At 37.7% G+C, this 16716-nt stretch overlaps 1 protein-coding gene across 1 annotated transcript in view; it reads right to left on the bottom strand.

The window, feature by feature from the left end:
- Prp6 (pre-mRNA processing factor 6) overlaps nt 1-11310 on the bottom strand; it is a 98151-nt gene extending 86841 nt beyond the window's left edge. Inside the window, exons 1-4 of the mRNA XM_083115267.1 lie at nt 11217-11310; nt 6199-6334; nt 3985-4141; nt 2120-2253 (exon numbers count right to left, since the gene is read on the bottom strand). Of these exons, the coding sequence (XP_082971393.1) occupies nt 2120-2253; nt 3985-4141; nt 6199-6334; nt 11217-11276 (487 nt within the window). The 5' untranslated portion in view covers nt 11277-11310. The remainder of the gene's footprint in view (nt 1-2119; nt 2254-3984; nt 4142-6198; nt 6335-11216) is intronic.
- Between the last annotated feature and the right edge of the window lie 5406 nt (nt 11311-16716).

Genomic DNA, 16716 nt, shown 5'->3' on the forward strand with positions numbered 1-16716 from the left:
CACCCACCTTACAGTAAACACTGGTGAAAGTACTTCTCGTCATCTATCAACTGTTTCTGGCAACACTGATCGTAGAGACACTACGATCAGTATTCTGTGCCTCTTCTCTTCGTAACGCCGATCTTTCTTCTTCAACTTGAAAATGCGACATAGATCGCGAAATATAGAATAATTTCTCTTCGTGTGGTAAGTGTTTACTGTCTCCTTCATCATTAGTATATATATATATATATATATATATATATATATATATATATATATATATATATATATATATATAATGAATTTTTATAAAATTTGGTGCACCCACAACAGGGCCATTCTGGTAGTGAAATATACAGGCTGTAAGAGTGACACAAGCAATATGCTCCCATGAATCCAAGATGTATATATACACCCCCACCCCCTTTTCTCTCTCTCTCATACACACACATCACATGTACAGAAAGCAACACACATTGCAATGGAAACCTCAGCCAGATTTTGATTAGTCATGAAGATAAGAGCTGGCAAGAGGTCTGCACCTTACTGGACATGATTCAACCTGAACAGGTCACTTAGGGAAGTTTCTTTTGTAATGTCAGTTTCCTGCAGTGTAGGTTGTGGAATATGGTAGAGCAGTCCTGGAGTGATTTGCGGTGTTTGTGTCAGTAGGCATTGCAGCAATGGCGTAAAGTAGCCAAAGAGATAATGTGTAGATCATGACAATTGACTGGGAAGAAATGTATGTACAACAAGTGAAAAAGTCTTCACAAACCTTGGTGGTTCTGCAAGCATCACAGTGTTATCTACAGATGCAGTTTGCAGGAACTGTTATACTTGGTATAGGACTATGGTCACAGCTTCACAGAAACTGCATGTTGCTTTTACAGTGGAATGTACTAATTCAGAAGATGAAGAAGTCAATTACACTTGTAGTACATGGATTAGGTAAAAGAGGGTATTGGGATATGGAATTTAATTACGTGAAGTTAAAAATGTCATGAAGGCTAAGAGATAATTCTAAAAGAACGGTGTACCCATATTACCATACAGAATGAATGACTACTGTAGCGTACGAATGCTACATCCCCTCCAATGAGAACTCCACAGATTCCAACGCAGCGCAAGTCACTTCCGGCGTGACATGGAATTTAACAGACTCTTCACTATTTTCTTCCCACCGTTTAAACATGTTGATCCAGGCCTCATTCAAGTTACCATCATCCCTATTTAGTTTTTTCCCCCTATCAACACAAATATTTGCAGCCTCGTGAACGTTCATATCAGGTTGTTTATGAACTCTTTTTACCACTTCTCTTTTTCTAACCTTATGATTTAATTCTAAAACATGTTCAGAAAGCCCGGTCTTCGGAGATTGTTCCTTAATATCCTTGTCATGCTCATCCCAGCAAGTTCCCATGCTTCTTCCTGTTTGTCCAATGTATGCTTTATTACAAGAGCAAGTTATCTTATACACGCCCTTCTCATCTCTGACTTCTTTTCGCCCCTTTCCATCCTTTTTGTATTCAGTAAAATATTCCTCTATATTTCGGGGAGCTCTCATTCCCCCTTTTAATCTGAAGTCTTTTAGAATCTTATCAAATTTTTCGGACACCCCTTTTACATATGGGATGCCGACATATTTGTATTCTATTTCCCCTACATCGTTATTCTTCCTTATCCCATTCTTTCCACCTTCTTTATTCAAGACTTTAAGTGGCCCCCTCTTTATTCTCCTCATTTCCTCTACTTTAAAACCCTTCCTTAACCCCACCTTCATTATCCAATTTTCTTCTTTCTCTCTTTCCTCCCTACAATTACAAAGCCTCCCAGCCCGAATGTAGAAGTTCATGTATAGATTATTCTTAATTCTGTTTGCGTGTTCAGAATCTTGGTGGATATATCTGCCCCCTGATATATGGGCAAATCCAGACCCTTACACAGGGAATCCAGAAACACAAAAAAAGTTTACAATGCTTGCCATATTACACTAATAATCACAAAAACTTCACAAGGCAGAACCTAAACAAATCTGATGTTATATATGATTTGTGAGAAGATGGTGACTTAGTGAAAAACAGAAAGGTTGGAGAAGTCTGTTTCATATAACAGGCATTAGATTTATATTTTACAGTACCTGGTGTAACATAGCCAGAGGGTGTTACTGCACCACTTGGGAAAGCACTTGCAATACCACTAGTTGGATCGATGCTTGATGCCGACTCACCACCCAAATTTCTTGCTAGTACTGAGTCTGGTAAAGGTGTAAACCTGTAATAAAGATGCAAACAATCAACTTACTTGGGAAAAAAAACACTAGTGATTATGAGCACTTCAACCATGCAAATACATGCACATTATATGATGAAAAAGACTAGAATAGTGCAACATTTAACCTTTAAAAAAAATGATTCCTAGTAAAGTGATGAATCACAAAATTAACAAATGTGCTTTCTCATAAAATTTTCTGATTTGATTCTGATACACACAATTAATTAACAGAAATGCACTGCTATTTTCAGCATGGCAAAAGTACTACAGTTATTCATGATGGACGCGGTAAACGTGGTTTAATATTACTTACGTGAAATTTAGAAAATTTCGCACTTCCGCATTGCACAATCCAATTAATTTCGAAGATCCACTGTCTTCATTCACAAAAGGGTACGGCGTTTGAAGCGGAGATGGTACCGCGTCACTGCGTTGTTTTAAATTGTGCAATGCGGAAGTGCGAAATTTTCTAAATTTCACGTAAGTAGTACTACACTTATTCAGTAATTATCTGCACATTTGCTGTTAATTTTCTTTAGATTGGCCATACTTTCATGCTAGCATGTCAAAAGACTGTAAATTTGTCATTGCTTTACCACATTGCAGGGTAAATGTGGCCATGCCACTATCTGATAGCACCAAAGATTTTTCATTTTAAGTCCACTTTTATCCATAGATAAGCTAATTTGGACTGGGCCTATAGTTTAAAGTGGGATCCGAACCACTATGTGCCTCCACCGGGTATCAAACCAGGGACCCCTTGATTACAAGGTGACAATGCTACCACTGCACCATCGAGGAGGCGATTGCATCAAAGAAGAACAGCGAGAAGTGACCCATTTTTTGTGGTCTAAAGTGTATCAGGGGTCGAATGTGGGCAAGTACTTTACACAGAAAATTGTTGTCAAATAAATTGAGAAGTTCAAAAACAGTTGCACAAGTGTTAAGCTTGACAAAAATGAACAAGGACATGCATTCGCATCCAGTACCGTCAACAATATTGGGAAGTCCATTGCATGATCAAACCAACAAGTGACTATCAATGTTGTAAGTCATCTTCACATTAGTCACTCATATTGCCATGCAAGTCTTTGGTTGATTTCGGTCCTGCTACAACTTAAGGCTGAAAAAAATGATTGCTCATTGTGGCATTGAGAGTGGCATGACCATTTTTACCTTGCAGCAACAAGAAAAGAAAATAAGTGATGAAGTTCAAAGGAATAAAAACATTGTACATAAAGTTAATTGGTTAAAAAACATAATTACCAAACAAATAAAACTTTCATCTCTGCTCACTACAAAACATAAAGATGTTTAAAAAAATTATCTGAAGCTTACTTTATGAAACGAAAATACAGTGTTTCAAAAGTTGCACAACCCAAACTTTGAAAATTTATAATAAGACAACCTTACCTGATATTAACACTGGGATTTCTGCATTATAGCCTCATCCATTGAGATATTTTTCAATACTTAACATTATCATATTTCTCCATACAGAAAAATGGCATTCATGAAAAATTTTAATGCTGCCTTCAGCCAGTTATTAATTTATATACATTTCTGTATAGAGTAAACTGATAATGTTAAGCATTGAAAAATATCTCAATGGATGAGGCTTTATAATGTAGAAAAACCAGTTGTAAATATCTCTTACGGTTTTCATGATATAAATTTACAAAGTTTGGGATGTGAGACTTTTGAAACACACTGTATAATAATAAGACTAACTTTTCAGCTCTTGGATTCCTCATCTTCCTGTTCCGAGCATCACCAACTTCAGGAACATTTCGCCATTCATCTTCACTTACAGAAACTAGTCCTCTTTTCAGGTCACTAAATTGTTGCTGGATCTTAGGTCTTTCCTGACGGTACCTCTCCAACTCATCTGAAAGCCAAATAGTATTGCATTTTAATTAATTATAACTAACAATCATCAACTGACAATGTCTGACCAACTAGTTTTGACAGTAGCCACTAGTGATGTGCTAGAAAAGGCCACATTATACATAGGGGGCACCAGGGAGAATGAAGGGGTGCTTGCACACCTGTAATTTTCTTCTGCACCTCCTTCAGCACCCCTTATTCAAAAACTTTGTTGAAAACATTAACTCTTACAGTGTCACATTGCACAGTCACATTGAGTGCCCAATTGTTAGGTATTGTAGTGAGACTGCTGTTATTGTATACAACAGCCAAGCATTGAAAGAGAAGCTGCATATATTTTCCTGTACTGTTGGCAGTCTCTATAAAGATCAGAGGCTGTTGTCTTTTCTTTCATCAATATTGTTGTTAAGAATTATTTCTTCTTTTGTTTAAGTAGTCTGTTTGTTTTTTTCGATGTTTGTCTACAGCTCAGGGAGTTTTTTTTTCTATTTCATTGTTGTTAAACAGTTTTACTGTCAGCATACTTGTTCCTCTTTTCTTCAAGTCACACTGAAAGAAAAATTTCAGGTGCTTTCAAGATATCATCAGGTCGTGCTTGAGAAATTATTTAACGCAAATTTACCTGTTGGCACGTTCTATATGTTCCATGTAATACGTTTAGAAAAGTACCATTTCAGACTCTGTCGAGGAGCCCAAAGTTCGCAAAGAAATGTTACAGGTCGTTGGTGGGGACAGTGCGGCAGAAGGGGATTTTAACACAAATGAAGTTGCCGTGCACTTTGCGTTTTGTCCTGATACTGTAGCATCTGGGACAGACGGAAGGTAGCAGCACACTATAGGGGGACATTACCTCTCAACTCTGGTCGGAAATCAATTCCATGGAGGGGGGGGGGGCAAACATTGAAGTAAAAAAAAAAAGGCTAGGCTAGTAGAATCTAAGAGTAGCAGGACAAAATGATACTGAAGATGGAATTAGTTTTCATGTACTTCTATATTTTTTCTTCCAGACGGTCAAGGCCACCTGCAGGTGGACACAGAGAGGCAATTGCCATCCTCGATTTCAAATTTTATGCAAATGAAAATACATTTTGCATTTTTTTTCCTGTAAAATTCGTAAAAGTTCAGAGTCATAGCTAGGGGGCGGCGAACAAACTAAATTAAAAAGTAATAAAAGAGAGTATTTGGGGCCCTATAAATTAATACTATTTTCAGTTGACGATAATTTGGATCTAAAAATTTTCTTGCGAGCAAAATCATTCTTTTCTGTAATGCACTGTAAATTACCAGAGAGAAGTAAAAACTTTGCAGGCATCACAACAGCAGGACCAAAAACTCAGACTGAAAGCACATGTTTGTACGATTGGCATTTAATGGCAGAAACTCCCAGATGCACGCATATGCCGACGCAAGGACTAGAGACAATGTGGCGCCATCTCCAATGATGTCAATATGCTTCTCATACACCAAGGTATTGATTGATTGATTGAGTTTATTTTACTTCGCGTTTTGTGCCTCTTGGCTAATTTGTGAAGATGGGGATGAGTAATGAAATGATGATGAAATTGATGAATGGACATTCACAAACAACCAAGCCTGACCGAGATTTGAACCCGGGACCCTTGGCGTCGCAGTGCGATGTGCTAACCACTCGGCCACAGGGTCGGGCAGGTATTGATTGAGTTGGTGTTTTAAGTCCACTTTATGCACAGTAGGGCTAATTGGGACTGCACCTACAGTTTAAAGTGGAATCCGAACCACTGTGCCATGTGCCTCTAACGGGTGTCAAACCCAGAACCGCATAATTACAAGGCAACGTCACTACCACTGCGCCATCGGGGAGGATACACTATAGCAAATTTCATTACATTATGAACAATAATTTGATTTTTATAAGAGAAAATCAGGAGCTGAGATCGAATGAAACACCCTGTCCTTAACTATGTGTTCGATGATCTTAGACATCATCGTAATCATGCAACGAAAGTTCAAAAACTGCATGGAATTTGTAATACATGTAACATAATCTACAAGAATTATTATTAATTACAAAATATCTACCTCTGAGTCTTCTCTCTCTATACTCCTTCCGTTTCTCATCCATCCGCTTGTCAATAGCTTCATAAATAGCATCAGCTTCTTCATCATCCTTGTCATATGGATCTTTGCTAAACAATGAACCACCATACCCTGAAAACTGGGGAGGAAAATAATAAACTATTAATGGCACAATAAATACCATTATGGAAAAAGAGTTTCAATTCTATTGCCACACCATTTGTTTACTTCGTAAAAAATGAACCTGGTGTTCTACAGTGTTTCAAAAGTCGCACAACCCAAACTTTGAAAATGTCTATCATGAAAACCGTAAGAGATATTTACTCTGGGTTTTCTGCATTACAAAGCCTCATGCATTGAGATATTCTTCAATGCATAATATTATCTGTTAACTCCATACAGAAAATTACATAAATTAATAACTTGCAGAAGGAAGCATTAAAAATTTTCCAGAATGCCACTTTTCGGTGGAAAAGTACATAAGAAATTATTGAATGGTCATAATTAGACGTATGATGACTGATGCCATGTCAATACATATAATTATGACCATTCGAAAATTTCTTATGCTGCCTTCTGCAAGTTATTAATTCATGTAATTTTCTGTATGGAGTAAACTGATAATATTAAGCATTGAAGAATATCTCAATGCATGAGGCTTTATAATGTAGAAAACCCGCTGTACATATCTCTTACGGTTTTCATGATATAAATTTTTAAATTTTGGGTTGGGTGACTTTTGAAACACACTGTAGTATGTTATCAGGATACCTTTACAAATCCTTTAGTTTCTCAGGATTTGTTTTCTTTCTCATGCTTTTAATTTCCAGATCAGTTCGGGATGGGTAATCTCAAGATAAAATTATTCGAACAATGTCCCTGCATAAGCACAGCTGGTGCTCACCTATCCTCTAATCAATGGATACCTGTCAGCAATCCCGGTGGAGTATGCAGCTGGAGCTATTTTAGCAAATGAAGTCAGACATGCTGTTTCTAAAAGTTTATAGACACTTGTACAAGGGTCGTTCAAGGTTGACCGGGACTTTTATTTCTAGACAGGAAATATACATACATAGAAGCACCAAACTATGTCAGTTTTTCAAAGTATTCCCCCTGAACATCCAGACACCGTTGCCGTCGTTGTGGTAGTTCCTTGATGCCTTTGGCGTAGAAAAAAGTAGGTTGGTGTCGTAACCACTGCAGGACAGCGTTCTTGAGTTCCTCATCTGTCTGGAAGTGCGTCTCGCCCAAATGCTCTAAGTGCCCCAAACAAGTGGAAATCACTGAGGCATAAATCTGGACTGTAAGGACTGTGTGGTAAAACCTCCCAGTGCACGCTGGCCAGTGTTGTTTGAGTCAAATGGACCGCGTGGGGCCTGGCATTGTCATGGAGAAGAATGACGTGTTTCAACTACATTCCAGGTCTTTTCTTCCGAACAGCCCCACGTACAGCACCATTGAGTAATACTTGGCATTAATTGTGGCACCCTTCTCCACAAAATCCACATGGATAACACCTTTCATGTTCCAGAAGACTGTTCCCAAAATCTTACCGGCAGACGGCAGCGCTTTGCTTTTCTTGGGTGGAGGGGAACTTTTATGACACCGTTCGTACACTTTTGCCCGTGACAGTGTTTGTTCACCATACTGTGCTTGCAGTCTACGCCAAATTCGAGCACGTTTCACCTTCTCCTTCACGAGAAATTTCATTATACACCACTGTTCCACAGCAACAGATACACTACTTGCCGCCATCTTTGTTTACACTACTGCGCATGCGCCAAATGTGTCGCAAAGGATCATGGTTACTCACAAGGAATCATGGTCTGTCCTGCCCTAGTAATGCAGCGCTACATTGATTCATTAATATTTTACGCACCAAAGTCCTGGTCAACCTTGAACGACCCTTGTACTTAAAATAGTAATTCTAAAAGTTTTTAGACACTTGTAGTTAAAATAGTTATTCTAAAAGTTTTTAGACACTTGTACATAAAATAGTTATTCTAAAAGTTTTTAGACACTTATACTTAAAATAGTTATTCTAAAATTTTTTAGACACTTGTACTTAAAATAGTAAATCTGATCAATTTTAAAATGGTGCAATGTTCAATTATCTGTATTAGTAGGAATGAAGAATAGTATCACTGTCAAAATTTATCATTTCAGCCCTTATTCTAAATACTTTTACTGCTTATATCCTCAAATATATCTCATCTCTCTGTCTCTCTCAAACTCATTATACAGAGTGGCGCATATTGTATCTCCCAACTTGAAATGACAACGGAAACACAGTGAGTGCTTGTAGTAACTTTATACGGTTATGTAATAAAAATATGCACATAGGCATTTATACAGAGTATATTATGGACAATACAGACATCAGTGCACCTTGAAAATAATGTCCTCTAAATGACCTCCTTCTGCTTGGATGTACTGTTCGAGGTGATGCGAGAAGTCTTTCATGTGCGTATTTCAACATGTCCTTTGGAATAGCACGTATTTTACAGCAACTGACAATTTACATTACCCATGGCTCTCTGCTGTCTAACTCACTTCAGAATGCTGTGTGTCTCTTGTGACGAAGCCCATGCGTTTGTGCAAGAGGCTCACCACCATGGTGAGAGTCTGTAGAGCGCACTGAAATAAAGCTAAGAAGGGACAGGTTTCGGTCCCCTTCCTCGAGCTTAGAAAGTATGATCATCGGTCGCAGATCGGCACCTGCTATCGGATTAAAAATTATAGATACTCGAGTATGGACTCAAATTAAAAATTAACCAGTAGACCTATATAAGAACGAGTTACATCAAAATTTAGCTTATATAATTCTGTGTTAATCTATGCTAACCAATTTTTTTCAAGTATGCCTTCTATTTTTATCGCCGTGAGAACAAAAAAAAGAGCTGGGTTTTTAAGTTTTGCAAACGATCGCCATCTTTGAAATTCTTTAAATGAAAAATGGGTTGTCCGATCGTTATGAAATTCTAGTAGGATGCAGGCAAAAAGGTTTTAAACACAATTATTAATTTTCAAGTTTTCAAAATTTCTAAAAAAAACACGTTATTAGCAATTTTGAGAAATAACGTTTTCTTAGTATTGGGTAGTCCTAGAAATGCAATATTGGTATTGTTTTGAAGTTCTTTGCATCTGTTTTTCAAATGCATTATCATTGTCAATTCACATTGTGAGACCAATTTTACACAGATTTTTAATCAACAGAGTAAAGCTGTACGCAGAACATGGCAACACTGCACATAGTGATGTCTGTTGAACAGCGGAAAATGCCGGCGGGCCCAGCTTGCATTATAATAGAAGGCATAGGGGTCAATCCATGTCAATTCAACCAAAAAAAATTGGAGTTTGCAACCCATGCTCTCAGATTTTGATGAAACTGGGCACATTTAATCCTTCCATGGAGGTGAGAAACCACATTTTTTTGTCTCAAACTTGACTGGTTTCATTTTTATAGCAACTGAAACTTTCAGTGATCCCTTATTTCTTCCATTCCCAGAGCCTCCATGTGGGCGGTACACTGTCTTGGAAAAATAATTTTATCTCCCTTATAAATTATTCAATCTCTTTGAAACTTCACAACAATGTTAACCAAACAATAAGGATTCCAGAAAAAATATATTTACATATCACATTTATATTTTAGTACACTAATAAATTAATAAAATATTAGTATCTAATTTTTCTTTTTAACAAACACATGGTTAACTAAAATTTGAATTATCGTTGAAAGGGAAAGGTGCAACACCAACAAAAGTATTTTTAAAATTAATTTAGATATACGATCCGACTTACCCATAAATAAAATTGATGGCCTTTTCATTCGTCTCCTGAAAGAAACACTCCATCAATATGAAGTTATCACATTCCTGAAATATTATTTTAATAATGAACACAAACAACTGTGACTAAAATAAAAGTGTGTGCGTGAAATATATATTTTTAGGTTGACATTCATTTTCCAGGGAAGGGGACACGGCGCCCTTACTCCACTTTCTGTGCATCTATGACAACATTATTTTGAAGCTAGATTCTTAAATTTTAAGTTAATTTGAAAAAATTTAAATCCGGTAGCCATTTTTAAAAGTTTTCAGAAATAAGTGGTCATATTTTCAGCAGGAATGAGAAAGCCATCAATTTTATTTATGGGCAAGTTAGAGCATATATCTAAGTTCCTTTTAAAAATACTTTTGTTTGTCTTGCACCTTTCCCTTTCAACGATAATTCAAATTTTAGTAAACCATGTTCCAAAAAAATGAGATACGTAATAATATTTTATTAATTTATTAGTGTACTAAAATATAAATGTCATATGTTGAATTTTTTTTTTTCTGGAATCTTTATTGTTTGGTTAATATTGTTGTGAAGTTTCAAAGAGTTTCAAATAATAATTTATAAGGGAGATACAATTATTTTTCCAAGAGAGTGCAGCCCCACTTGAAGGCTCTCGGAATGGAAGAAATAAGGGATCACTGAAAGTTTGAAGAGCTATAAAAATTAAAGTTTGAAACAAAATTATTTATGTGGTTACTCACCTACATGCAAACCATGGCTGGTTGAACTGACATGGAATGAACCATACTCGAAAAAATAATTGGTTAGTATAGATTAACGCAGAATTGAATGAGCTAAATTTTGATGTCTCATTCTTATGTAGGTCCACTGGTTAAATTTTAATTGTAGTCCAAACTCGAGAATACGCGTGGCGTATTCCTTCATGGCGTGGTGCTATGCACAGGGGAACACTTTACCTTTTTACCTTTTTACCAAACTCGAGAATCTATAATTTTTAATCTGACAGTCACCAAGTGCATGGCGATCTTCACTGTTCCACCGCAGTGCACGGTGCCTGCTTGGATGAAGGCTTCCATCGCTGCAATCTGCGACTACAAACTCTCCAAGGATGTAGATGTGCCACACATGGGCACGTGCTATCTGGTAGGGTTGCCAACTAAAATTGGTAGAAACAATATGCACCACCCTATATTACATGCTATGGAATTTTCACTTACCTCATCATAATTTGAATCATTTAAATCCTCCTCCTCATCTTCTTCTTCCTCTTTCATCATAGACTTCTTACGTTTGTTTGGAGGTGCATGTCTATCATCACTGTAGAGAGAAAATGTTATAATATGAAACAGGAAAATACATATTTCTAATCCTATTCAACTGAACCAACCTACCTTACATTAAAGAAACAGGCGAAATTAACATTTTGTGTGTACAACAACTTGAAAACAGTACTAAATCCATTTCCTTATGAATATATACAGGGTGATTCAGAAGTCTCTTGACATTCCTTATATCACTAATGAATGGTGTTCAAGATGGGATAAAAGACACTGTTGCTTTCCTGCAAGATGGTGCACCAACCCATTTTGCCAGAATCTTTCGGGACTATCTCGCTGATACTTTCCCCTATAGGTGGTTCGGCTGTGGCTCCCCAAGACTTTGGACGGCTCACTCTCACACCTGACTCCCCTAGACTTTTTTGTCTGGGGTTTCTTTAAGTCTAGGGTGTACTTAGTAAAGATCAACACCATAGAGCAACTGACACGTGGAACAGCTGCAGCAACAGGGGAGATCACGCCAAAAATGTTGGGAGCATTTGTTCCGGTCTATGCAAAAGAGGTGAGTGCTATGCTTAGACTTACAGGGCCATCATATTTAATTGTACTGAGTTTCTCTTCTATTCTAGAGTACTTTTAAGCAGTACTGTCAATTTTATCAATAAAATGCTTTTAGATTTAAATGTCAAAACTTTTGAATCACCCTGCATTTCCAAAATCATTTGAATTTCCACTTCATTAGAAGAAATTATCTTTCTCTTATATTTTATCAGTTTGGAGTGTGTAGTTTGGAGGCAGAAACAAAATTACACTGCTATGGAGACTAGTAAGGAAAAGAATGTTATGGAGACTATAATACAATCACAAATTGTACCACTTTTCTAAAAAAGTGTGTGTATCACTTTCCATCAAATGAAAAAGACTAGACTATTTGTTTTCAATGGAAACATCTTCAATCAGTCAGACATCCAGGAATGTTTTTACTTTACAATACTTACCGAGAATTCGTGCTTTTGTGCAGGCTTAGTGTTTCCAACCATAAATGATCACTCTTCTCCAGTTTCCGTTAACATAACGGATTCTGCTATGTGATGAAGAATCTTATTAGCCAACAGCACAAATATTATTATACTACTCCCTCTGTCCCATAATTATAGTCTGGTATGCCAAAATGGTAGTACAGAAATGACAAACGAAGAGGCAGATGGAAAGCACAATTTGTACTGATCACTGAGTAATAAAGTTGTATGACTCATCCCCTTGTTTCATGTTATTCTTCTGTATACACCAATGTCACAGTTTGAATATCGGGCAATTATTATGAGACAACAAACAAAGGTGTACCGGACAATAATTATGGGACAGAGGGAGTATTCATTGAGTCATTATTCACGAATCTATGAACACAAGCAGCCTGTACTGATTTTTCAAGCTCTATTATCCTACTCTTGTGTTCAATGGCATGCTAGGAAAGCAGTATGAACACGTAAAGGAAAGAAACTAACGAGATCCTGAAGTCACGTAATTCAGGCCGTTACACAAAGAGATATACTCCTATTGCTATGGATTGTTTATTTTCTCCCATCCACATATTGAATCTAAATTTCATGTAAATTTTGTTATTTAGCGTTCTACCACTTCTGGCTAATCGCAACGATGATGATAAATGATGATATGAGAAAATTGATGAAGGAACACCTTCAACGAACATCCAGGCCCAGGGTGGAATTCAAACCAGGGCTATCTGAGTGAATGTCGACTTTGCTGTTATATGCTAGGGGAAGGGGGTAATTGAATTAGCATCCACTCCCTTCTGCTTTAAAATAAATATGAACTTTTCCCCAAGTGAAGAAACTGAGGCAGTTATTTTTAGATTAGTTAAGGAATACTGAGGTTTTGGGCACCTTTTTTTGGAAAATTTTCCCTGCCGTTCAAATGTAAAATTGGACAAAGAATTGCATTAATAATTACAATGTAAGGTTTGCCTGTAACTGTTTTCTTTCAATTGGAAAGTCAGAAAATTCCCCGCATGTGGTAAAGAACTTTAGTGGTAAGCACCACTGCAGAGTGCAGTTTCCCAAACCTCTACTTCGGCTGTACTGCCACACTCGATCAGCTCCAAAGCTGAACTTTAACTCAAGCGAGTGTGCCACTTTATGTGAACAGAAGTGTACAAAGAATGGAATCTCACTACATACAAAAGAAAGTAACATGTGGAGTTACACTACTTGTGTTCTAAACCCCTCACATGATGAAAACCATATTTGAAGATGAAAGTCCAGATTTCTTGATGATGTGAAATTTGCACTAGATGAATTATTTGCTTCCAGTTCTTAACAGTTCTATCACAATACAGTTTGTGGTCTTCTGCCTAATTACAGACATTCAATGGTAATGGTGACAACTTTTGATGCAACAGGTATTATTTTCATCCAGGTGTAGCACTTTGAATTTTCCAGTTAATTAAAATATAATATACAGGGTGTCGCAAAACACTTTCAACAACGCTTGGGTGCTGGTAGATATCATAAAAACAAGTAACTTTTCCCTATAAAGTTTACCTCGAAAGCGCTTCGTTTCGGCGCTATAAGCGCTTAAAATCTATCCTGTACGTATGCAACCCAACACAGCAAACGCTTGCAATGACATAACTACCAGGGGCGCGTGGCAGGGTTGCCACTAGCGTTCCTCGTTAAGAGAGACGACTTGAAAACAACAACCTGGGAGTCTTGCCTGAGCAAAATCCAAAATATTAATGATACTTTCGATGTTGTAAGAAGCATTGACAGTATTTATAAACTGACCAAGACAAATAATGGGCAGACTGAAATTCAAGATTACGTACTCATTCTAAAATATCTCCATAATTGATCGATTGATTTGGTTTATTTTAATTTGCTTTTCTGCCACCTTTGGCTAATCGCGAAGATGAGGATGATAGCTATGATGAAAAAACAAATGACACCATTGTCTAGGCCAGGATTTAAACCCGAGATACCTGGCGCCTTAGCGATCTTTGCTAACAACATCACCATGGAGTGTTTCGTGTATCATGCAATATCAACAATTGCAAGGGAGACGTAAGATACGGGAAATCCACTAACGAACAAATGTAAACATGTGTTTCGAACACGCAAACTGTAATATTATTACAATTTATTTGAAAATTATTCCTATCTGTGCTACCGTTATTGCTAATCGTGTTCGTCTCATTAGGCATCCCCGATGGCGCAGTGGTTGCGTCGTCGACTTATAATCAAGGAGTCCAGGGTTCGATACCCTGTGGAGGCACATAGTGGTTCGGATCCTACTTTAAACTGTAGCTCCAGTCCCAATTAGCCTTACTGTGCATAAAATGGACTTAAAACACCCAATCAACCAATAATAAGGAAATAATTGCAAGGCTCTTTTAATTTAATGATTCATTGATTGATTGAATTGCTTTATTTTACTTCACTTTTTGTTCCACTTTTGGCTAATTTGCGAAGATGGGGATGATATGATGAAATTGATGAATGGAAACTCACAAACATTCATACCCAAGCCGGGATTCGAATCCAAAGACTCCTGGCATCGTAGTGCGATGTTCCTACCACTCCACCACAGACGTCGACATTCAATTTAATGAAAAACGTCGTTTAGACATGAACAAAATTCACTCATTAAAACGAGTGCTTATTAAGAACCAAAGCCAATGAAATGCATACTTATGTCAAGCGCTGAACTGTAAAGAGCACTCGTTTTGTACATTTGCGCATTATTTACATTTGTTCGTTAGTGGATTTCCCGTATCTTACATGTCCCTTGCAATTGTTGATATTACATGATACACGAAACACTCCGTACTGATGTTGTTAGCAAAGATCGCTAAGGCGCCAGGTGTCTCGGGTTTAAATCCTGGAATAGACATTGGTGTCATTTGTTATTTCATCATAGCTATCATCCTCATCTTCGCGATTAGCCAAAGGTGGCACAGAAGCAAATTAAAATAAACCAAGTCAATCGATCAATTATGGAGATATTTTAGAATGAGTACGTAATCTTGAATTTCAGTCTGCCCATTATTTGTCTTGGTCAGTTTATAAATACTGTCAATGCTTCTTACAACATCGAAAGTATCATTAATATTTTGGATTTTGCTCAGGCAAGACTCCCAGGTTGTTGTTTTCAAGTCGTCTCTCTTAACGAGGAACGCTAGTGGCAACCCTGTCACGTGCCCCTGGTAGTTATGTCATTGCAAGCATTTGCTGTGTTGGGTTGCATACATACAGGATAGATTTTAAGCGCTTATAGCGCCGAAACGAAGCGCTTTCGAGGTAAACTTTATAGGGAAAAGTTACTTGTTTTTATGATATCTACCAGCACCCAAGCGTTGTTGAAAGTGTTTTGCGACACCCTGTATATAATACAGGGTCCAGCAATATATATCTACCACTTTCAAAGGTGGTATTCCCTACAGCCTGCGGTAGGGATGAAACCCAGCATGCTAGGTAAAAGCACAAGAGATGCTATTTCTGTAGCAATGGAGCATTGGACCCCTGAACACCCCGCTTTTGTGGTAAAAAAAAAAGGTCAAGTGCTCTCTGTGCTTAGTACCATGCCATGAAGGCATATAGGGGGTATGGGGAACCGCCCCACACTTTCTTGATCCGGTCATGAGTGGGGGTGATGTGATCAGCATCATGCCCCTGACCGCCTTTACCCCCCAGGGTTTCCCCCAGGCACCCATGTTATTTGATGCTGGGTGGGCACCGGGGCCACTTCCAACGTTAGAAAAGTTCCCGGATTTGAACCGGACGGAGATCGAACCCGGGACCTTTAGCATGGTAGTCAGACACGTTACCAACTGAGCCACAACGGCCTTTGTGGTATAGGAGTATTTTAAAAGTAATGTATGGTACATTGTATGGTGGTAGCTGCACAGCACACATTGACTGCCAGCGACTTATTTATCCGAGGGTACCTCAAGAGCCGAATTGTTGAGCATGTATCCCTAACTTAGAGGCCCTGAAGAGATGAATTAGAGGCCCTGAAGAGATGAATTAGGGAAGAAGTCCAGCCAATTCCACTGCAATGCTGGTGTCTGTAATGGATAATTTTGTTTGTCGACTCCGTGAGTGTACAACCTGGAATGGTGTCTATCTACCTGATGTGATTTTCAAAGAATAAGACGAAGTAAACAGTATTTTGTTATGGTTTTACAAATGGCTTTATGTTATGTATCAATTACCACTAGCTTGCTTTACATTAGCTGTATTGTGATACATTAGGAAATATATTAAAATGAGAAGATACTGTACTTACGCATGTATAATGCGCAGCATGGTTTTTGATGGGGAAAAGTGACAAACAATTATATCTCATATACAATGCGCAGTATAATCCAGTTTCAAGAAATGGCTTTCTTAGTTGTAGATCGTAAAGCTATTGTTATGCTGAT

The sequence above is a fragment of the Lepisma saccharinum genome, chromosome 30, assembly GCF_977018435.1.
Source record: "Lepisma saccharinum chromosome 30, izLepSacc3.1, whole genome shotgun sequence".
Classification (NCBI taxonomy): Eukaryota; Metazoa; Arthropoda; class Insecta; order Zygentoma; family Lepismatidae; genus Lepisma; species Lepisma saccharinum.